Source organism: Eublepharis macularius, chromosome 9 (assembly GCF_028583425.1).
Source record: "Eublepharis macularius isolate TG4126 chromosome 9, MPM_Emac_v1.0, whole genome shotgun sequence".
NCBI lineage: Eukaryota > Metazoa > Chordata > Lepidosauria > Squamata > Eublepharidae > Eublepharis > Eublepharis macularius.
This window is the reverse complement of record NC_072798.1, coordinates 32,504,144-32,527,472: the sequence shown is the minus strand read 5'-3', so window position 1 is coordinate 32,527,472 and position 23,329 is coordinate 32,504,144. Positions and strand designations below refer to the sequence as shown.

Here is a 23,329-nt window from a genome sequence, read left to right as displayed (position 1 = left end):
AGAATTCCTTCCTTTCCTAACAGATGTGTGCTGTGTGTATGAAAATACACACATGCACTCACATTTTTCAGTTTGCATGGCCCTTTTCTATTTCCTTCTTAATGTTGTACTTTTTAAAATGCATTAGAAGGGGCCAGAAGGAATCTTTGCCAAGGGACGTATTGCAGCTCTCACTGGCTCTGACTTGAGCACATGCCTGCCGGCTAGGGTGACCCAGCCACAGAGGAAGCCAGGGATAATTTGTGTAAAGAGAGAATTTCAGTAGGTGCAGTTTTTCACTCCTTCATGATAAGTTGCAACCTGATAAAAATCCTGCTTGGAAGTCAATACAAAACCATTTCTCCCTGGTCCAGACTGATGTTGCTTCAGTAACATATTACACTCCCTGAACTACATGAGTTCACACTTAAAATATTTTCCTTTCTGTCATAAGTGCCTAACTGGAGGACAGGGGCCGCATAAACATCTTCAGCTATCCTGCAAGATGCTTTTGGATATAAATATGTTGGACCATTTTTACTAAAATGATTAGTAACTGCAATCAGTATTACCAGTATATTGTGTGTGGCAAATGTGAATGAAATTTTTACTGGAAGTGTAATTATTACATAGAAAAACTATTAATAAACCTGTGAATTAATAATATTCTTTGTTCTTGTAATGATTGTGAGCACCATGCAGCCATGAATGAGCTAAATTAAAGTTGCTAATAATCATTAGGGAAGGAGAAAACAGCTGCTACTACAGATCTCCAGTTACTTTAGGTGTGGAGAAAGGTTCCTAAGAATGTGAAAATAACATATAGTTCTCAGTTCAGAAGTTGTTCTAACACTTAGTTTGTGGGAAGGAAGAAGCTGCAGGTTTCATGTATTGTTCTACAGCATGCAAAATTCACAAGGGCTTTAAAAATAATACATTGTTAAGAGCAAACCAGGAAAATGACTGGATTTTTGTCCTTGTTTTAGAAGCCATTTCTGATCAGAAAATGTTCTTGCTTTCAAAAAGCTGTTTTACCCATCCTCTTGGAAACTTATAAATTCACAATTCTTTTGTTGCTAAACCTATAGCTAAAATGTTTGGCTAATTCTTATGAACCAGATGCTTTTCACCACTTCTCATAGATCAAGTCATTTCTATCACTTTTTGTCATTCCTCTGAGGAGTCCAGGTGGCATACTTTGTTCTCACCTCATCCATTTTATCTTCACAACAACCCTATAAAGTAGATTAGGCTGAGACAGAGAGTGAATAGTTCTTGTCAAACATTTACATTACTAGCACTCCTATCTCTCATATAGGAGAGCATGCAGGGCCAGATCTAGGTTGCCCGGCTCCTGGGACAACCTAAGTCTGGCCGCCCGCCTGCCCCACTGACGGAGTGGCCAGCTTGCTGCACGCTCCCTGTCCTGTGGGGCAGGCGAATGGCGCGGGCAGCCTCTCAGCCCTCCATGCCATTTGCCTGCCCGGCTGAGGGGGTGGCCGGCTTGCCGCGCACTCCCTGTCCTGCTGGGCAGGCAAATGGTGTGGGCTCAGCTGCCTGCGCTTCCACCAGCGTGCTCCTGGCAGCTGGCAGCTATGCCTAGCGCCCTCTTTGGCAGCACCTGGGGCAGACAACCCCCCCTGCCCCCCCTTGATCCAGCCCTGAGAGGATGCTATATGTCATTCTCTCAATAGACATCATCACCATTTTTTGTGAAATGGACATCATGCATATTTTTCAGTCATGATATGTGCTTCCCAAAACCCAAATTTTAGGGGGTACACATATTCAGAAGCTGCAAATTACATGCATTCTGCTTTTCACACAAAATGGCAATTGCACATATTGAGAGGATTGTGTATAACATACTCTCCCAATACATGAAATAGGAGCACCAGAAACATAACTCTCTGAAGAGCCAAAAATAATCCAATGAACGTCATGCTGAAACCCCAGTCACACATCACATTTTCCCCTGTGACGTACCCCAGTTGGGATGAGAAATGTTCTGGAGTTTTGCACTTCCCGGGCATGCAGACGCCCAGAGACCAGGATCATGGTGCACAGGGACAAAGAACTTGTACCTTTTCTCCCACAGTTTTCTTTACCTGAAATAGCCCTAGATAACCACTGTTTGCCTCAGCGGAGGCTTCACATGGACTGATGGGCTACATATTATGTCCCCAGTGGAGCAAACAGCAACTTCACTGAATCTCTGCCTTCCGTGAGGTTATTTTCCCCTTAAACAAGTGATGTTTCACTTCCCAACTACATGTAATAGTTCCCTTAGTTGTCAGAAAGTTCATGAACATTCCAAGTTATCAGAACAGTTCACACAATGGCAGGGACAGGAGGATTGTATATGGAAGGTGACAGCTAAATTATCCTATATAAAATAGACACCCAATAAACATTTTCACCTTGGGGCCTCTGCATATGATATCTGGCCCCACTGCATTTGCCCACTTTCACTGCACGTACCCATTTTCAGCACTGGCAAATATTGGCAGGGCTTTTTTCTGGCAGTACACAGTGGTATGCAGTACCAGCACCTCTTTCCACAGTACCAGGACTTCTTTTGGCCAGTGGACTTGGGCCCCCAAGGCAGTGAACATCATAAGTACTAGCACCTCTTTTTTAAGAAAAATAAAGTACTGGCTATTGGAATCATTTGCTGAAATCCTAGTCCAGTGTGCAACAGTTGGTCTCATTACTGCCTTGCCACATACTTGGGAACTATCATGCACATGCAGTGATCATCACCACCGATCTAGACATACATTGTGAACTGGCCAGCAATAAGGCCCATAAGAGGCCACCATATGTAAGTTTGCTAATGAGTTCTTCTTCTGTCTTTCAGATCACAACTCCAACTTTCCCTGTTGTAGTGAAGCTGGGGCACGCTCATGCCGGAATGGGGAAGGTAAGGAAGAGGCAATATTGACAAACCATGTACATACACACACACACACACACCTTCACTTTGACAAAGATATATGTGCCCGGTACTCATTCATGAGAAGTGATGATGTAAAAACACTTCACTGGAACAGTAAAACTGGTCTCAAATCATCAGTGGCAAGTCAGAAGGCATGACCAGAAGCTAGACCTAGTCTGGAGCCACCCACACAATGAGGAAGGGCACAAGCCCCAGTATATTTGAGGATGGGAATCAGGGTAGTAGACTGCATGATGGAGGGCAGTTGTGCTTTTCTTCTGATCCAATACACAACCTGGAAAGCAAGCTCAAATATGATTGCCACCCCAAGTAGCTGAGCTGCCCCCTTGTAAATCCTGAAGCTCAGTGATAGCAGGAATGGAGTGGTGCCACCACCCAGTGGTGGCATAAACAGAGTATGGGCGTCCATTTATGCAGCCTGTGAAGAATCCAAGACAGGCGAACAGATGCTCTGCAGCCTATCTTGGAGCCCACCAGGGGCATGTGGGAGGTATGCCTGCTGCCGTACTGTTGCCAGCTCCAGGTAGCAGCATCATGGATCTACTCTAATGGGAGGGAATGACGGGCACAAACTATGCCAGTTGCCCTCTCTTGTGCCATACCAACATCCCGTACCAGTTTAGTGCCCCCAAGCAGCTGTTTGGTTTCTTAAGCATTGAACTGGCACTATATCTCAGGATACATTGTCCTGAGCTCCATGAAGGAGGGGCAGATAAAAATGGAATACATAGGTTTTACACTCATAGAAGAATATTGGGTTAAAATCAGACTTAAGAAGCTGCAAAAAGGCAACTTTTCTCCCCTCATCACCTTCTCTCTCTCTACAAAAGCTTCTAATGCCTTCATAGGTATCCAAGCATCCTGCACTGGATTAGGAAGAAAGATGAGGCAACCCACTTCCAGTTCTAAAGGTTGGGGTGTTCAGCTCTCCCTTGATAGCAATAAGATTGTGCATATGGACAAATTTGTTGACCTGGCCATTATTCAGAGTAGAGCAGTTACCTGATTGCTGATTTCTTTGGCTACCTTGATGTTTTTAGTATGCTTGCAGTCCAGTGAAAATTATTTTCTCTCTTTCCAAAACAAAATATGGCCATTCGTTTTCTGGGATTTTACAGAGAAAGAAAGAGTCTCTCTCTCTGACTGGTAACTTGCCAAGAAAGCAATCCTAAAAACACTGTCCCCCCCCCCTCACCCAAAAAAAGAACCTGTTTGTTTTTCCCAGACTCTCTGAGATTCTTCTTCATTCAGTGGATTAGCCACTGCTTTTGATCTGTGAATGTGAAGTAGCATTTTATTCAATAAAATGCATTTTGAGTGAACTTCATATAAACACCTTGGCTCTTTATTATACGAACAGTTTTTGGATTCTTGATGTTTGCCTGAAATATCAACCACCCATATTTTGAGGAAATTATAATTTGCCCAGCTATGTTTCCTACACTGAAACGAACTCTGTCTCCCCAGTGATATGTATTCAACAGAATAAAATCCTGTCTCCACACCACCTCTTTCTCCCCACCCACCCATTAAATACAGTTGTGGACTTAAATAACCCAACCTTTTCTCTATATGCAAAACTATGCAAAGTTCTGAATTACCCAAGACCTGAAAACAACATTCTCCTGTAGGGCCCTAACAATGGGCTGCTCTTTCCTTCAATTCTGAAACTGTGCCTTGCATACAGAACCTTTTGTGGCTTCCACAGAGAAGTTCAAGCTCAGTCCCAGGCAATTGCTAGACTGCTTTTTAATCACAGGAATAAGTAACTTAATAAATAGGCAATAAACTTGAATTAATTGGAGTGGGTGGAATTCTAAAACTTTCAGGATGTGTTTTTTATCTGTCTTATTAGAGTCACACTAACAATTAAAATAAATTCATGTTAGTTTGTGTTGAAAGCAAGAAAAAGTATTCAGATTAAGGATATTTACTATATAGTCTGCCTTTCTCACTGAGATATATAAAACCAAAAGATCAGAGAAACCCAAAATAAGTAAAATTTAAGAAAAACCACCAAATGTATACTATTAACACAGATTAGCTAAAACAATTTAAGGTAACCAGTTTTTGAAAGTATTGCCTTTTCTTTCTTGTTTCTTTCATCCAGACAAATTGGGATGTTTTAGACAGTTCAGATTTATAATATTCTAAACCAAATTTGCTTCTAACATCCAGGTATAGTTTAAAAATAAGATGAGCGAGTATTATATTTGGTATTTGATACTTACCATTCTTCTGAAATTCATCACCAAAGCTTAGGATTTGTTTTTTAAGAGCCATCCTCAAAGTTAAATTCCCAAATATTTTAAACACAAACCACCACCACCCCTTCAATTATCCAGGTCTGAATTTGTGTAAAATTTAATTACACTCACACAGGAACACAAGATTAAATTATTTTAGCAGTTAAAAATAGCACTGTTTATGCATTACAACCTTATTTATCTAGTGCCAGCTGTGTGTAGAGCCAGTGGAAATGATTTTGAAATCTGTCTGACCAATACAACCACATCACAGCAAAGGAGAAGTCAGGTGTGCTTATTAGACTTTGCAGTTAAAGCCAGCTGGAGTAAGCTTTGGACAGGATACAATTTTGGGAAGTAGTCATACCCCAGATTTTCTTTATTGCTGCTCTGTTGCTTTTTTTATGTGGGCCTTAACTATGCCCTGTTTATGCTAAAAGGAATTTAGCTTTGCAGTTTGAAAATCATTTGCATTCTACCTTCTGGTTCAATGGGGAGGGGCTGTAGCATTTGCTTGGCATGCAGAAGGTCCCAGGTTCAATCTCTGGCATCTGTAGTTAAGAGTATCAGGTAACAGGTGATATGAAAGACCTCTTCCTGAGACCCCAGAGCCACCACCATTCTGAGTACACAATATTGACAGTCTGATTCAGAATAAGGCAGAATCAGGAATCCAATGGCATGTCTAAGACAACTGTGGTATCATCTGGTAAGACTTTATTCCAGTTGGAGTGTTAAGGGTTCGCATGGTGAGGCATATGCATACAGTCTGGCAGAGGCTTCACGACAGATCAGAGACATTTCGTCCATCTACCCTTTAGCAATGCAAGATCTCTCCAGGGACCACTGACATTTCACAGAGGCCTTGTGTTGGAAGAGGCTCTTGGAGGGGATGGAAGGCCATACTCTTTTTAGCACTACTTAAAGGAACATTAAAAGAATCACATATTGGCATGGTATCATGGCACCTCCAGAAGAGTATGTACATGGATATACATAATGGGGCAGTGTACTTAGCAGGGAGGACACAGTAGGACGTTTTGCCTAGGAACTCCTGATTCATGAATTTAGCCATCTCAGACCCTGTTTATACCACATATACAAAATTCTTTCATTCAAAATAAAATGACTATTATTGTGAGGATGTGTCCTCATTGTCTTTAACACAAATAAGAATTTGTGCTCAGACCTCACACATGCACTGAAAAGGGTGAAAAACAACTTTTTGCCAGGTTTTGACCAAGATTTTGCATGACTACTGCCATATGGGTGACTGAATGAAATACAGCCATGTGGTTCTAGCAATTACATTGGTGGAACTTCTTCAACACTTCCAGTGATGTGCTTGAGTGAGTGGTTTCACATGAATGACTTTCCATATGGAGCAGTCATATATCAAGCAGCTGCCCATGCAACTTTATACTCACCCTGGGTTGTGACAGTATGAGAAGGTAGCTGGAAGAATGTTAATGGAAGAGTGACAAGTACAACATGATCTTGATCATGCAGTCATTCACCCTAAGAAAAATCTCTTACAATTTTGTCCCTGCCGTCTAATATCATCCCAAATAAAATGATCTTCCAGAGGTTCCAAAGGAGCATACGATATTTTTCTACCATTGACAAGAGACAACCCATACAACCTTTACTGGAACTTCTTGCAAACCTTTCTTTTGTCAACCTAGTTCATATCAGGGGATGTTTTAAAAGCATAGGCACAGGATTGACAGCTATTTCTCTGCAAAACCTATAACAGAACTTCTGTTGGGTTACTCAGGAAAACAGAAGCATCAAAGTGAGTGGTTTTTTTCTGGCCTTGTTATAGATAGAGGAAGGAAAGCATCTCTTTTTATAGAGAAGGATAAGGTGGCACCATTTTCTCCAGATGTCTCAGTCCCTGGACTTGCTGTACAGCATAAGGTACTCACTGTGTGAATATTTGCCAGTTATGTGGTAAATTGACCCTTGAGTGCTCCAGGAACTTAGCTCAGAGTAACAAATTCCCTCAAATAGGCCCTTCACCTCTCTCTGACCAGAGATCACAGAAAGGAGATAAATGCCAGATCTACAGAGAAGGAAAAGAATGGCTCTCATTTATGGGTTATGTATATTTTTGTTACTCTGATTTTATTTTTAGGCATCTCTAAAAAGACCAGTTAAAGAGGTCCCTTCAGATCCATACCAGCCCCTGAACTTCTTGAAAAACACCTTCCTAATTCAATTCATGGATCAAATGATTTTACAGCACTGAAAACTAAAAGCTTGTTGTTCACAATGCCACAGTCAACATTATTTTCTTATGCAGGATGTGGGGTTTTTTTGTTGTTGTTGTTAAATTTAGCCCAAAAAACAAACAGAGCCACTGTGTCTTGTTTAAACACCAAACAGTTTTTAAAGGGGATAGTCAACTCATCACCAGGACTTTTCCAAGCCTGGAAATTAAAATGAATAAAACAAGGTTCTAAAATCAAGGATGTCAGAAACTGTTTGCTTTCAAGAGGAAAGGAAAAAAGTAAAAAGTCTTCATTTGACAAGGGACAAATATTTTCTTAGAACAACTCATAACGTACAATGAAGCACCCCATTCATGCACATTCTGACTCATATCAGCAGTCTCTCATTACTGCAAATAGTAGAGACATCCAATTAATGATCAAACTGCTCCTTTTGCTGGACAAAAATATCAGTCACTACATATGTCAATGGCCATTTCCATACATCCTTATGGACATGGTCCACCCTCAGAACTCTGGCAGCTTTCCCCCAGGCTTCGTCGCGTCTGTCTTTGCAAAATGTTTGCATGCTGTTGTGTTACCTTTTTTTTTTTGGCATCTTTTCTGGGACCGCACTTTCACTGGTGTTTTCTTTTGAAGCATGTTGACAGTATGTTTCTTTAGCGTTTTTGGGCATCTGAATGGTTAAAGCGTTCTGAAGAATCTTCCTATCTCTGCCCAGATCCTCCCCCGAAGCACTTTCCCTTTCTTTTCAGCTGTGGAAGCTTCCTTGCAAAACAAGCTGGATGCAAATGCATATGTGTCAAGTTCAAAAAACATTGAAAGGGAATTGGGCTATTTCAGGCTACGATGACAAAAGTGCCTGACCTCCCCTCTAAAACCACTTTTGTTAAGGGCTGTTTGGAGGCTGTCCTGAGACCTCACAGTGCAAACTTAGCACTTGTGGGGAGTGTGTGTGAATTTTTGGAGCAACTCACAAAGCGGGAAAAGGGTGGGAACGACCGGCTGTGTGGAAACAGCCAACATCTAGTGATTGTTAAAAAAAAAAAAACTTGTTAGATGCAAGAAACATAATACCAGGGCTCGTTTTGATGGGGAACGCGCAGGAACACAGTTCCGGCAGTTCCCCAAAGGGGTCAAATGTCAGGTGGCCCTGCCCACCTGACTCTTGGCCATTTGGGGCCCTTTTGTCCTGGATTGGGGCCGAAACGGCCTGGATTGGGCCTCTGATGGGTGGTGGATCACTCTCCCACTCAGCAGCGGCCTGATCCTGACCATTTTGGGCCCCTTTTTGGCCATTTTCAGCCCCCTTTTGCCATTTTGGGCCCAATTTCGGTGCTGAATGGCCAGGATTGGATCCAAAACAGCCAGGATAGGTGATGTCAGGGGTGTGGCATATGCAAATCAGTTATGCTAATAACACATTTCTGGTGATGTCAAGGGGCGTATGCTAATGAGTTATGCTAATGAGTTCCTCCAGCTCTTTTTCTACAAAATGACCCTTGCATAATAACATAAGCAGACTTGATCAAGAGGTTCAAATACTTTTTTGGCAAGTATCTCTTGATTCTTTTGTCAAGTTAGTTGATTTCCAACTGGTATGGGCCTAGGAAAATTGATAGGGAAGGGCTGAGACCAACTGGCAACTTTTGCGGCTGGTCTCAATCCTTTCATAGACTTCTCTAAAGGGATCCTTGAACTGCCAGCATCTTGAAATATTAAGGCTCATTATCATATTTTGGGTGCAGTCCCACATGGGCACTACATATGCGCAGGCCAGACACGAACGTTCTAAAGCTCCTAAAGGTGCGAGATGCTCACCTCACCTTTTCGCGCACTTTTCTCCCTGGCATGACTATAAAAGGCAGGGCGAGGGGCTCCCTCCTTCAGTTCTTCTTTAGCCACTGCTGAAGGACATCTCCTCTCTAACTCCTTGATTCCAATATGGATCAGACACATGGTGAGGAATACATGGTGAGGAAGGCTCTATTCAAGAAGTGTCCATGTTGTAGAACCAAGATGGCCCAATCCGATGGGCATGTAAAATGCCTTCTTTGTCTGGGCAACGGCCATGACACCATAAAGTGTGTGGTTTGCAAACAGTTTATGCCCAAGGCATGCCATGAAAGAGCATTGTGCTTAACAACGGCTCTAGGGGAGTCAGTCCTGAAGGGTGTGCCTGACTCTGACAATGCAAATGCCATAGATAAAGGAACGCAATGCCCAGAATGGGTCTCCTTGGTACCTCCTAAAACCTTGGCTCCAAGTGCCAGTGAAATGGGCCAGTCAGTTCCTGTGACTCAATCTACAGTTCTGTCTCAGTGCCAATCAGAACCACTATCTAAAAAGGTGAAGCTTAAATCTAAGCATGCCAAGAAACGGCTGGCTTCTGAGTTGCAAAAGAAAAAGAAGTCCTCCTTTTCAGCTCCTGCCATGTCTGGCTTTGAGAGGCTTTGAGTCCTCCTGCTGTTCCAAGAACTCCATCTTCAAACCCTAGAAAGTGTTCCACCTCGATTCCATGTCTGAAGGCTAGATCCCAGAGAATGTTGGGAGGTCGACGGCTGTCTCTTCTCTGCTCCTTCCTCTGTACAATTGGCAGAATGACACAAGGCTTCTTCGGAACCATCTGAGGCATATAATTGCCTTGACCTCGCTTCCCATCATAGACGGCACCAGTACCACTACTCTCCTTACAGTTCCCCATACTGTTACTATACGTATGGGTTTGAGGGATCTCCTGGCTTGTAGCTGCCATCTCATTATTACTTCCATGAGGAAGATGCCTATGTACCAGTCTGAACTGAACTGAGATGTAGTAAGGTCAATCCTACCTTGGCTCCTGAGAATGCTACCGCATCGGTTTCATTTGTGAACCCTGCTCCACACTTGAACAATGACTCCAAAGTCAGGTCTGATATTGCATCAGAACCTTCCCCACCAGAATTCCTAACAGAGGATTCTGCTGTGTTTCTAAGTGAAGATCTTTACACAGAACAATTCATTCGGATGTTACGATCTCTTGATATCGAAGTGACCTGCTCCACTCTCACCTCTTGAACCTGTATTCAAGGTCCTCCACTCCAAAGCCTCCAGGCCAGTAGCATTACCAATCATGCAAGGCATGATGGATGTCACCAAGGATGTATGGTCCAGGCCTGCCTCAACTCCGGTGATTTCTAAGAAACTTTATAATACATATAAGATGAAACAGGAAGAGTCAAGCTTCCTTTTCACTCACCCTCCTGCCAACTCCATTGTCACTGAGTCTCTGCAGGGCAAGGACCTTTAAAGAAGCACAGGCTATTTGGCTCTGATAGACGAGGACAGGAAGTTAGACATTCTGGGCAGAAAAGTTTATGCCTCCTTGGCTTTGATCATCCGAATTTGCAACTATGAGGCCATTATGGCTAGATACCACTTCTTCTTATGGGAGAAGATTGACCCTTATCTAACTCTGCTTTCTGACGATAAGCAAAGGCTGGCAAAAATTCTACAGAGAGAAGCTCTTAAGCTCTCCAAACAGCAGCTCAACACTGCCAGGCACATTGGGGACTGCTCTGCTAGGGCTATGGCATCTGCAATAGTAATCTGTAGGCATGTGTGGCTCAGGACCACCACTTTAACATCCCCCCCATCACAGAACAAGAATAGATGTCTCTTTTGAGAGGATTGATCTCTTCCCCTTGATCTTCAACGAGGTCCTTAAAAAGATTAAAGATGATAAGGTGACAGCTCAGTCCCTGGGTATTACACCCATTCAACCTTACAAGCATAGATTCCCTTCAAGGCCCTAGTTGCCTTTTAATGTCAAATACAATTGGTTCCTCCATTTTCAGTGTGTATCCAAAAGGTACAAATACAAGATTCTCCCTTTCAGCCTCTCATCAGCTCCCCTTGTGTTCACAAAGGTCATGACCATGGTAGTCAGCCATCTCAAAGAGAAAGGGTGCACCATATTCCCTTACTTAAATGACTGACTTCTCATAGCCAAGACCAAAGAAACTCTGTCTCACCACATGGCATTGTTCTGACAGTCCTGCAACAGCTGGGCTTGAAGGTCAATGCAGAGAATTCCCAACCAAAGAATGAGGTTTATAGGGGTGATTCTGGACTCCTTGTTAGCCCTCATTCTTCTGACTTCAGAAAGGATAGGGAAATTTCTCTTTACCCTAAACAAGGTCCTCTCATGCAGGCACCAAAGTGCAAAGCAAATTCAAAGGCTGTTAGGTTTTATGGCCTCTCTGATAGTTCTGTTTGCCAGACTGAGACTTCACCCACTACAGAACTGGTTTGTCAGAGTGTTTTACCTGCAGCGCAAGTACCCATATAAGTAGTTCTTGGTTCCAAGGATCATCCACAAGTCTTTGAAATGGTGGACCTGTAACTATTGTTCAAGTGATCTCCTGTGCAGGCACACATCCATCCCTCCTGCCCCGCTGTGAACTCTCTGGGACCTTAGTTTCTGGGGTTCTCTGGCAACGGCATGAAGAGAACTGAGGGACTAGCACCCCTCCTCCTTGTCATGTGATGTTTTTGACGGGAGTGGCATTCCTAGTCTTCTAGAAAGTTCTGGAAATCTTCTCCATGACTGGCCTGCATGTGTGCAGCTCCATTGTGTGCCTGCACAGAAGACCACTCAATGAACAACAATTACAGGTAACTGCAATCCTGTATTCTATCAGAAGAAAAGAAAAGGTATGAACAAACTGTCTTCTCAGTTATAGCTGTAGGGTCTCCCACACACCAAGGTCCAAATATGTGACATGAACTTTAGAAAAGTTTACTGAATACTAAGTTAACAGCACCCATCTTGGATACATAACCAAAGCTGCTCAAGATGGAAAAGAAAAGCCCTGCAATGTGTGTTCCATGGGAACAAGCAGTCTTTTGACATTTCCATTATCTCCTGTTTCTAAATAAGCCAAACGGCACATCTGTTCTCCAGACACTTTCATTTTTCATTTATAATCCAATTTAGCACCCCAAAAAGGAGCGTTTAATGGAAGCAGGGGGATGTGAAATGCTATGATGTAGGAATTAATGCCATAAGTGACATATGAACCTAATTTCCTGTGTCCCGAGATAGGAGTCTGTTCTTTTACTCTCCACTGCCTTGATAAGGAAAAAACCCAGCAAGGTTCTTCATAATTCTTAAAACATACTGCCTTTTCAAAACGTATAAGGAGGAACTATGGCTCAGTGGTAGAGCGCACGCACTGCATACAAAAGGTCCCAGATTCAATCCCTGTTACCTCTAGTTCAAAAATTTTTTGTGTAAACTGTTTGGAAAGATGTATTGTCGAAGGCTTTCACGGCCGGAGAACGATGGTTGTTGGGGGTTTTCCGGGCTGTATTGCCGTGGTCTTGGCATTGTAGTTCCTGACGTTTCGCCAGCAGCTGTGGCTGGCATCTTCAGAGGTGTAGCACCAAAAGACAGACACTGAGAGATCTCTGTCTTTTGGTGCTACACCTCTGAAGATGCCAGCCACAGCTGCTGGCGAAACGTCAGGAACTACAATGCCAAGACCACGGCAATACAGCCCGGAAAACCCCCAACAACCATTGTTTGGAAAGATCTTTGCCAGCCTACGCCCCTGAAGAGCCACTCTCAGTCAGAACAGAGAGTATTGAGCTAGATGGAACAATTGTCCGACTCAGTATAAGGCAGCTTCATGTATATCCAAGAGTGATTCTTTCCTCTTTCCCAACTCTGAAATCTCTTGCTATCCACCCCTGTAAATCTGCAGTGATGCACCATGCTAGGACTAGAGCTACCTGGTAGGCTAAAGTTGAAACTGATAATATTATAGGGGCTCCAGACTAATCTGGAAAATCCTCTGGGGAGGAACACCTGTCCACCCTTCAACACAACAGGAGGTATGGTAATACTTTTGTGTGTTTTTTCCATATATACAAACCCAGGTTTTATGGGATGCTGGTGTAGCATCAAAAAAGTGCCACATGACAGACGGATAGCTAATCACGATGGAGCAAGCTCACTTACAAAAGAACCGTGCTCAGTAACAGCACCTGGAATTTTGTTGCCCACAAATGGTTTCAGATTTAATGACCCTACAGAAAAAAATGTGAAAAGAGGCTAAGAGGCTGTGTGCTGTTCGATTTTACATCCAAACAAGGGAAATGCATGTACACGGGGAAAGTACAATTTGGAAAAAAATCTTAATTGTTTCAAAATACATCCAGAATGGGAGAAAATAGAGAATGTTTGGTTTTTACCCACTGTAGGCATATAGTCTATCAAAAATGCAACCAAGTCCCAAAACCATGCATAGCAATAAAGTTATCCAGCCCACTGAGAAACTATTGCTTATCATAGGACAGTGCAAAAGGAAAATCCGTGGGCTGTGGCAGCAGTCATTTCATCTGGCTTTGGGGGTGGAGATTTCACAGCATGGTACAGTGTAACCTTCTTAGCATGAAAACCACATTAAAGCAAAAGAATACTTTCATTTCTCTTCATACAAGTATGATCCTATGGGAATAGTGTTGTTGAACACATAGGAAGTACACTTTGACTGCAGCAACATTCACAATCGCAGTGAAGAGTTGCAGTGAAACCGTCCATCAACATTAACTTAGGCAGTATATTTACTATAAAAAACAGTCAACCAGAAAGTGCTAGCAAGCAGCTGTTCTGGGAAGTCTTTGTAACAAAAACAGTCTGCAGAAGGGAATTTTGGCAGGCATTTTATTGCCCTGAATAAAAGCAAATGCCACCAAGTAGCTAAAACTGACAAGCAGCTCTCTCTGACCCTACATATACTGGATTCATTAGTGGAAGAAGGAAAGGGAACTGTAATTTTGAAAACCTACAAGAATGAAACACAATTCCTCTTCCCCCAAGATGCAGTGGGAAGGAAAGCAGCAAATTAATTTTTTGTCTAGAGCAGCAAAAAAAGCTCAATCTTGCTACAGATGAGCCTGCCCTCTCTAAGACGGTTGCAGCTGTCAAAAGAACGAGCTCATAGGAGAACTTCTATGTAGCCAGAGTTCCACTGAAGTTCAGTCTAAATGAAAATCATGCTCAGCAGAACATTAGCCTTGTGAGTTAGTCACTTGGACAATGACTGGCTGCTAATGAAGTGACTTATTGTCAGTCAAACCATAGAATGAAGCTTCCTATTTGGCTTTTTGCTCTGTAAGCATCAAGGCATTAGACAAGCTATCATTTGAGAAATACCTTGTGCTTGATTGTGCTGATTTTCGCATTGTGTGTGAATGTGTCAATATTCCTGAGTAGTCAGCTAATCTTTGGCACTTCCTTGGGAACTGTTTGACAAAGGGGAGATGCTTGTCAATAAGACTGGTCTGAACTTTTCACAGATAGTTACAAAGCCTCTAGCAAAACAGCAACTGATGGTTCAGCTGATGGTTTTAGAATAAGTACATTACTGATCAAACAGACTGCCTGAGTTTAACAAATACACAGCAAATGGTATATTTGCAGTTTTCAAAAGGATCTCCTCAACTTGTGGGAGAATGCATTTATTCTTAGTAGGTGGCAAAAGAACTGTGCTTTTTAAATAGTACTTGCGACACACAACTAACTAGCAATCTCTGTGAAGAATAACAAATAGAGGGTGGTGTGCGTCATTCATACATTGGTTGTTTCTAACATCATTGTGAAAGCAGGACATTCTATAACAGCTATTTATTGTGCTTGTAAACCTATTGATATTTTATCTTGATATATGGAATTGTAAATCACAAAAGCTGAAAAAGAATAATAAATTGGGCTTTTAAAACATGCCACATTTCTAATCTTTTAATATCTTTTTATAACCTTTTAACATTTTGATGTACAGCCATGAGAGCTTGGACCTTCAACAAGAGCCAGCTTACACATGTGATCCACCAAACCAAACACACCCACCAACCACATATCTATTTATGTACTATATTATTACCCTGCAGGGTTGCCAGGTCTTTTTTGCAATGAGCAGGAGTGTGGAGAGGTGGTTCTTACGAGGATTTCCCTCACATGCGCTTCCAGCCCCATGCACACTGATGTTACCTCCAGTAGTAACATTATTGCACAGAGTGCGGGAGTGTGCACATGCTTCACTCCAGGGCCAATTCCAGCCCCAAACATAGTGATTCTTTTAGAATCGATCCAAAACCTAGCATGAAGTGCTCATGCACTCCCACACTCTGCACAATAACTTTACTTCTGGACATGCTGGGAGCTCACGTGCCTGGGCTGCCTGGTGGTGGTGGGTAATCTCACTGGGTGGCCTGCCTCCTCCTGCCAATCACCAGTGAACAGCAGGCAGAGGGGCAAAACACCAGGAGTTTGCCTACTACTGATGAACCCCTGGCAACCATATTACCCAGACTTTCCTCCAAGATGCTCATGGTAGTGCACAGTTTTCCCTTCCTCATTTTAGCCTGACACAGCCCTAGGAGGTAGGTTAGCCTGAGAGAGAATGACTGAGTCAGTGTCCTCCAGTGAGCTCCACACACTGAAATAAAGGGCAAGAGGGCATGAGCTTTAACTTCTTTTACTCACTTGCTCCATTATATACCCACTTTACTGGGTACAATGACCCTCTCTATGGCTGTTTGGATTGGGACCACAGCACATAGGGAAGAGGTGCTTAAAGTCTTCCCACTATCACCATCCTTCAGGGATGGTGATAGAGAACCATCAGGACACATGGTTCTCTAATGAGGCAAATAGGATCTCCCCAGAGCTGTTTCAAGTTGAGAAAATGGTGCATGGAAGAAACTTTAGTAGCCTTTCTATGTGCACCATGATCCTCATCCAAATCAGACGGCGCATGCCTAGGAATTAAGTTTCCAGTATGGAACTCATAAGGCCATAGAGAGGGCATGAGGGAAACATAATGTGTAATTAGGACCTCAGTGAGCCTTCAGTGTGACTAGGGGAATTGATACGAAGAAAAGGACAAATCAGATAGGGATGTGCACTAAGAAAATTTCTATTTCGGTTTTGGTTCCGGGAGTTCCAGAATAATTCCATTCCATTACTAGTTTGCTATGGGTTGGTCAGTGTCAGCTCAGAATTTATCTGTTTGATTTTTTCATTTTCATAAATTTTAGTCCATTGTGCAGTCACTGGCTGCGCATGTGCAAATGCATACTGTTCTTTTCAAGGAGGGATGGGGAAATGAGGCTCTGGAGAAGCTATTCATGCATGACCAAAAACAGCATCAACCATTAGTTCCCTTCCTATGCTAAACCATTGATCCATTGAGTTTTCCTCAAGCCCAGTAACACACACAACAACAACAACAGCAACAGACCCATAGAAGGTGAGTGTCAGCATGTGGTGCAGCAGCTGTGGTGTTACCTGAATTGGTCTCCTTGCGAGTAAATAGAATTTGTGAGGGAAATTAGCAAGCAAGGAAGACAGCTATGCAAGAGGCCAGTAACCACGGGATCTCTTCACCAATAATTTACGGAGTCCTTTCCCAAGGATATATACACACATGAAAACGGTGCTCTTAATTAAAGGGTAATTTTTATTCAGGGGGCAAATGCATACACACACAAACACACAAGAGGCCTAGGAAAAGCAGTGGCAAAGGTGGGATAGATTTGAGGGTTTGCGAGGCGATAATTACCTATCCAGAGAGCAGGGGGTCCGCGGAGGGAGAGCTTCAAACACCAGTGTTCTCAGCCAAGGAAGCAAGAGGTTTAGGGCAAACTTCAAGGGAGCAGCACTTCGGATCCAATAAGTGTGCACACTTTGAATGAGGCCAGGGCCCTACCTTTATAGGTAAAATATACCTTTATAGGTATATGCCCTGAGGTGGGAGAACCCACTTAGCCATTAGAACAAACACTCCAACAGTCAGTTCCTGGGACTGACAAAAGGTTTGATTACCTTGATTGGTAGCTGCTGGGGCATGTGAAAGCAAATGCAAAATTTGTTCTAGCACTGCACAAAGGGGCAGTTTCTTAATGAAGTCCACCAGAGCTAAGCTGATGAATTTAGATGGGGGATGTACCTTCCCAGGAACAACTGTAAATACTTATGAATGTCATTTGATTAGCTCCTCAATCAAGAACAGGAGATCTCATCACAGAAGGAGGGAAAGGAATGTGTTAAGTGGGGATGACTCTGCGAGACCTTTGTTGCACTGGATTCCTTAGGGGCTGGGGAGACCGAAAATCCAATCAGCTCTAATCACTCCATATTCCTATACGGCATTCCATTTGTGCCTGGATCTCCCGGGCAGGACTCAGCAACTGTTAGCTGACAGTCCTCTGGCTGCAATACAAGCTGCCATTTTAAATCCAGAGGCCTGGTGCCATTTAATATCACAAACAGCCATGTTAAAATGGCTATTAAAGATGGTGGAGGCTGGGCCGACTGCTTACAGTGGGGTGCTCCCAAGTAGGAGAGTGCTCCAACCAATGCAGTGCAGCAACATTAAAAACAATCCTGCTTCATGTTCACTTTTTTCTTTTTCTATAGGGTTGATAACTTATTACCTTTACATTCCGCTACTGCTTGATACTACTATGTTTCCTTGAGCTTTGTAGTTTGGGGGCAAATCCAAATCCTTCCTTTTGATGCTCAGTGTTCCCCTGCAAAATGGGGCATTCTTGCTACCAATCTTCTCTACTGACCAAGTGCAAGCAGGCAGGCCGGAAGAATGATTGGCTGAATTCCTCCCCCTCCCCCACACAAAAGACCTTATTTTTCCCATAAGTCTTCCTTTTGCTGTGGGAGCAGATACAGGATTGTTTTTGAAAGGGAGGAGTAGGTACACATTTGCCATTTGACTCAGAAAAAGAGAGAGCCCTGAAAGATCATGGAAGTAATCCTAAACAGGTCTACTCAGATATAAGACCCATGTTATTTAATAGTGCTTTCTCCTAGAACCTATGATTAAAGTCTTCCTTCCTCACATTTGCAAATCTGATAGGAGAGGAGGGGATGAGTTTCCCCTTGCAAGAATCTGATTGGCAGGGAGGAAGAAAATGCCATTTCCCGGGTAACTACAGGGTAGGGGGTGGGGAGATGCACTCACGTGCATTAGTCTCATTCCCCCTTCCCATCCACAGAATTGATTGATTGGTTAATTGGTTGGTTGGTTGGTAATGTAAGGTTTCTGATGGGTGAATGCTGTTCAAGAAAACAAGCTGCTGCCCTGTGAGGCAAGCCCAGTGCCTGTCTGCTGCTGGAAAATACAAAATGAAATACACAGCCTTTTTGGTGAGAAGGACATGTTACAATTTAGTTTCCTGGAATTGGTTCAGCATTCCGGAAGTTACTTTAGCAAGCCAAACCAGCAATTTCTTTGTGTACTTTTGGCTCATATTCTTATTATGCACACCCCTAAAATCAGAGCCAGAAAAACAGTTGGAACTAACCTAGTCAGGTTGAGTCAAAAGACAAAAATAATATAATTTGGCTTAGTCACTCTTCCATGGTTAACAAACAGGATATCCCTGGATTTCAATTAGTTTCTGAATGAATATCCCTAATGCAGGCTATGATTTTAGCCTAGTTCTCGCATAAATGGTATATTGTGCTTAGATTGTACCACTTCAGACTTTAGATAGGAGCTCACATGACATAAAGCTACCTCACTAGAAATTACATATCAGAGAGAAAGCTAGGCTCAACCTGTCACCCTGAATTCTAATTTTCTATGTGGAGAGATTTTTTGAGATGAAGGACATTTCATTGAGCAAGCCTACCATTTGCAGATGGTACAACCCAGACATAATTTTTATCACCTCAGTGAAAACTAGGCCTCCTTTGCCTCCTCTATTACCCACAATTATATTTGTTTATTTACTCAATTTATACCCCACCTTTCTTCCCAAGAGACTTACATCATTTCCTCTCCTCACAGCAATCCTGTGTGGTAAGCTGAGATAGAGTGACCGACCCAAAGTCACCCAGCAAGCTGCTATTACAGAGTGGGGGTTCACACCTGGGTTTGCAAGATCCTGGTCTAACACTCTTAACAATTGCACAACAAAGGTTCTCATTGAGACAGCTTGACAAATCAAACCACTACTGAATTATATACCTATAGGATTTTATCATTTTGTATTTATTTGGAATATAATTAACATAGAGTCTTAAAAAGAGGAATTTGGAGCACAGCTTTAAACAGAAAGACCCTAAAATGTCACAAGAAAGGAAACTCAATAAGGGCCTTGGCAAAAGCACGGTTAATCTTTTCAGGGGCCTCTGGAAGAGCTAGTATGACTCATTCCTGTGCTGAGATGACTTTAACAACCTGCCCCTGGAATCACTTATTAGCTTATTAAATGGATTGCAGTATAAAGAAACAAGCTGTGTACCTCAGTACAGAACAGCATATAACAATTAATCTAGCAACAGTCTTTAATAGTGTCATTTCCAGTCCTGATAATTCTTACAAATTTTGGTCTGGATTTCAGGGTCAAATCTCACATTCAGTGAAAGATCCCTGAGCTTAACTCAACATTTTCTTTCAAAGCTTCATAGCAAATGGGATCAGGGCCACAGAGATGGAGGGTTAAATATCCCCCCCCCCAAAAAAAGTTTTTCCCACTGAAACTTTTTAAAATTTAAAAATCTATATTCTACTTCCTCATCAAGTTCAAAGCAGTTGACATCAAAATCAAGTGTCAAATGTTCCATCATATCCTGCTAGCATCAAATGATCAATGGAACAGCACTTCCAATTGACACAGCTCAGAACCATCAGATCCAAAGGTGTAGGGGTTAGAATGTTGGACTAGGATCTGGAAGACCCAGGTTAGAATCTTCACATCGATGTGGAAGGTCATTGGGTGACCTTAGGCTAGTCACTTTCTCTTGGCCTCACCTACCTCACAGGATTGTTCTGAGGATAAAATGGAATAGAAGGGAGCAATTTTGTAAGTTACTTTGAGTCCCCAGTGTGAAGAAAGCAGAGAGAAACATCTAAAATAAAATGAAAAATAATTACAAAACTTAATAACTCTGAGAGCTGTCATCAAGTTCTTTTTTAAAAAATCCTTTGGGATAGCTCTGGTTTGCATTTTTCTCAAAGCCTGGACTGCCAAGCAATTACAAAGAATGCAAGCAGCAACAAAAAAGAAAAAACAAGGATCGCCAGATCCAGTGATGTGATGGAACTATAAGCAGCTTTTGTTGAGAGGCCCTGAACTGATGTGCTGGTTGATATAACCATACACATGGTGGTATTTATACTGAATCTGATTTTTTTATCCGTTGCTACACAGAAGTTTAGAGAGGCAGAGATTTCCACAGAGGTGCTCGGAGTCAGGTATTTGGGGAGCAGGCAATGAGGAACAAATGCCTTGAACTTTGCATATGCAGAGGGGCACATCAGCATCTATTTCAGAAATATTTATTGCACCTTTCTATTAAAAAAAACCTGCCAAAGCACAAAACAAGGCAATCATATAGAAATGAATTCATATTCAAAGGTGGGGGGGGGGAGACCATGGCAGCAAGGTCTAACCAATCAAAAGAACTCAGCAGCCAAAAATCAGCTGTGGTCAAACAGCCAAAAACCCTTCAGAACACTGATGTGGCTTGGGAGCCATGTGTGGTGCTTGGACATGCTATCTGTGGCTCTTCTTCAGTGTGGCACCCTTCCCATTCATTGTCTTCTGTGAAGTCCCACATGGGAACTGCACATGCGCAGGGCAGCCACAAACATTCCAAAGCTCCTAGAGGCACAAGGCGCTCACCTCGCCTATTCGTGCACTTTCCCCCAAGGTGTGGCTATAAAAAGTGGAGCGAGCAGCTCCCTCCCTCATTTCTTTTACCCTCCCTGAAGGACGTTTCTCTCTGCTCCTCGGTTCCATCACTATAGATGTGAGTTAGGGCCTTCGATTCCATAGCATCAAAGGCCCTCTTCAAGAAGTGTTCCTGTTGTGGGACAAAGATGGCCCAATCAGATGGGCACAATAAATGCCTTCTTTTTCTGGGTGAGGACCATGACACCTTGTGGTGCGGAGTCTACAAACAATTTACGCCCAAAGCGTGTCATGAAAGGGCATCATGACTTAAAGCAGCTCTTTGGGAATCAGCCCTGAAGACTTTAATTGCATCGAGCCCACCCAGGGTTCCGAGAACTCCATATCCAACCCCCAGAAAGTGTTCCATTTTGGTTCCATCCCTTTCAGAGGGTGAGATTCTTGAAGTCATAGAACTGCCTACAGCCGTTTCTCCATTGCTGCCATCACCAATACAGCCTATGGAAAGACAGAGGGATTGTGATCTGAAAATGACAATCACTTGGAACTAGCTCCTTACCATAGACGCCTATGGTTCCATTATTCTCTGTACAGTTCCCTATACCATTACTATTCTTATGGGTTTGAAGGTTTGCTGGGCATGTATCTGCCTCCTCATTACTTCTTCCAGGAAGAAGACCTTTATCTTTTGGTTCACTTAGAACCAAGGAGTAAAACTAAACCTACATTGATTCCAGCCACAGTTCCAGAAGACAACGCTGCCCTGGAACTGACACTGAACCACACTATATACCCTGATGATGATTCCAATGTCAGCTCAGATCTTGCATCAGAACCTTCTCCATCAGAATTTCTTCCTGAGGATTCTGCTGTATCCCTGAGTGAGGATCTCTGCACACTAAGCAGTTAGTACGGAGGGTGAGATCTCTGGACACATCTCAATCTACACAAATGCCTCTCTGTTAGGATGGGGGAGCTTGTGTTGGGAGCATGGTCCCCTCAAAAATTGTCTGTGCACATCAACCTCATTGAGTTCAGGGCAATAAGGTATGTTCTGAAGGCTCCAGTTTGCCTAGTGAAAGGCAAGAACGTTCAGATATGCACGGACAACATGCCTTCCATGCATTACTTGAATACACAGGAGGGCACAGCTTTCCTGGCTCTCTCCTTGGGGGTCCTCACTGATATGAGAATGGACTATCCAGCACCAAGTCACTCTCTTTCCCATACACATAATGGGCAAGGACAATGTTCTGGCAGATGCACTAAGTTGGTCCAAATCCCAGAACTATGAATGGTCCATCCGCATGAACTTCCTCTGCCCTGTTTTTGCAATGTGGGGTAACCTACCATAGATCTGTTTGTCACAGACCTCAACAGGAGATGTGCTCAATATTGCTCATGGGCAGGAGGGGGGTAGGCTTCTTTCAGGGATGCCTCTCAGATACCTTGGTCGGGCACCATCCTGTATGCATTTCCCCCTCTTCCTCTTATGACATTAACTCTCAGTAAGATGATGAAGGAAGATTCTTTGACAATCCTAATAACCCCTTACTGGCCAAGGCAAGCCTGGTTTGCCACTCTATTCCAAATGGAGCAGGGCAGAATTTACCATTTCCCCCTAACAACACATCTGTTATAGGATGATGTTGCGCTCCACCACAACTTAGGCACTCTGAAACTAACAGCCTGGTTCATATCTTCCCTGGACTGAATCTCTACTCCCCAGTCTAGAAGGTCCTGTTGGAAGCTAGGAAACTATCCACCAGGAAATCATACTTAGACAAATTGGGAGGAGGGGTTCTCTTTGGGCCACAGGCAGCTTGAACCCAGTCTTGGCCTCATTACCATCTGTTTTGCACTATTTGGTCCAGCTAAAGGATCACGGTTTGGCTAATTCCTCCATTAAAGTCCATGTAGTGGCCATCTGAGCCTACCATGACGATATCAACAGTAAATCTCTCTTTGCCTGGCCACTATGCAAACTCTTCCTCAGAGGTTTAGCAAACCAATATCCTCCAGCATCCAGGCTTATCTTTTGAGCTCCTAGCTATCTGCTCCCTTAAGGTTCTGACAGCTAAAACAACCTTTCTGGTAGCTATAACCTTAGCTAGGAGGGTGAGTGAATTGCAAGCCTTGAGACATGGCCCTCTTTTCACTAAGATATTCACAGATAAGGTTGTCCTCCCTGGGAGCCTCCTTTTTCT

General features: G+C 43.0%; 1 protein-coding gene across 1 annotated transcript in view; it reads left to right on the top strand.

The window, feature by feature from the left end:
• Window positions 1–23,329, top strand: part of SYN3 (synapsin III) — a 255,305-nt gene that overhangs the window by 199,679 nt on the left and 32,297 nt on the right. The window contains exon 6 of the mRNA XM_054989464.1: window positions 2,840–2,902. Coding sequence (XP_054845439.1) covers window positions 2,840–2,902 — 63 coding nt within the window. The remainder of the gene's footprint in view (window positions 1–2,839; window positions 2,903–23,329) is intronic.